This window comes from Neomonachus schauinslandi, chromosome 9 (genome assembly GCF_002201575.2).
Source record: "Neomonachus schauinslandi chromosome 9, ASM220157v2, whole genome shotgun sequence".
Lineage (NCBI taxonomy): Eukaryota > Metazoa > Chordata > Mammalia > Carnivora > Phocidae > Neomonachus > Neomonachus schauinslandi.
This window is the reverse complement of record NC_058411.1, coordinates 30,303,865-30,304,963: the sequence shown is the minus strand read 5'-3', so window position 1 is coordinate 30,304,963 and position 1,099 is coordinate 30,303,865. Positions and strand designations below refer to the sequence as shown.

General features: G+C 48.1%; 1 protein-coding gene across 1 annotated transcript; it reads right to left on the bottom strand.

The window, feature by feature from the left end:
* LOC110571422 (ragulator complex protein LAMTOR1-like) lies at window positions 1-459 on the bottom strand. Its single transcript, XM_044918234.1, has one exon. The coding sequence runs from the start codon at window positions 457-459 to the stop codon at window positions 1-3; it is 459 nt and encodes a 152-aa protein (XP_044774169.1).
* Window positions 460-1,099: the final 640 nt, after the last annotated feature.

Genomic DNA, 1,099 nt, shown 5'->3' with positions numbered 1-1,099 from the left:
TCACGGGATCCCAAACTGTACAACCAGCTCCTCTTCTGCATCCACTTGGATCTGAGAAAGTGCACTGTAGGCATAAACAGCTATCATGGAAACCTGCTGCAAGTCGGAGAAGGGGATGGGCTCACTGGGCAGCACTTGGTGGGGCTGGCTGGTGAGAGATGGCAGCCACGGCAGCTTCTTCCAGTGGGTCAGGCTGAGGCTCAGCACAGCCAAGCGGGTGCTGTACTGCTCCATGCCCTGGGAGTCCGCAGCAAACACGTCAATGATGTTGCTGGCTGTCTTAGCAAGGATGGAGGAGAGCAGGGACTGCTCATCTGTGCGAGTGGGAGGCAGGCTGTGATAGTTGTGTTCAGCTCCTTTGAGGGCTTTGGCAGGGGGGCTGCTAGGATCCAGCAGCAGCTTCCGCTCCTCTTGGTCCTGGTCCAAGTACTCGTTCTCGCTGCTGTAGCAGCACCCCATAGCTGGGGTCCGGTTGGGCGCTCAGGCCAGGGGAGGAAGGCTGGCATCCCTTAGGATCCCTTCAGTCACATGATCTGTGGCTGCATCCAGCAAGCAACCACCCGCCTCCCCACCTAGCCCTTCCCAGAGCCGCGCAGTTGCCCTTGTTCCTCTATGTTTTAAAGTCTATTTTGTGGTAAGTGAAATAAGTCAATCAGAGAAAAATGATTATCATATGATCTCACTGATATGTGGAATTTAAGAAACATAACAGAGGATCATAAGGGAAGAGAAGAAAAAATAAAACAAGATGCAATCAGAGAGGGAGACAAACCGAAAGAGACTCTTAATCATAGAAACAAACTGAGGGTTGCTGGAGGGGAGAGGAGTGGAGGGATGGGGTGACTGGGTGATAGACATTGAGGAGGGCACGTGATGTCATGAGCACTGGGTGTTATATAACACTGACGAATCACTGACCTCTACCTCTGAAACTAATAATACATTATATGTTAATTAATTGAATTTAAATTTAAAAATAAGTAAACAAAGTCTATTTTGTCTGATATGAGTATTGCTACCTCAGCTTTTTTATTTTCACTTTCATTTGCATGGAATATCTTTTTCCATAAGTTTCAGTCTATGTGTGACTTTAAGTCTG

Excerpts from the sequence above, each read along its gene's own strand:
- LOC110571422 (XM_044918234.1), bottom strand. The coding sequence starts at position 459 with ATGGGGTGCTGCTACAGCAGCGAGAACGAGTACTTGGACCAGGACCAA.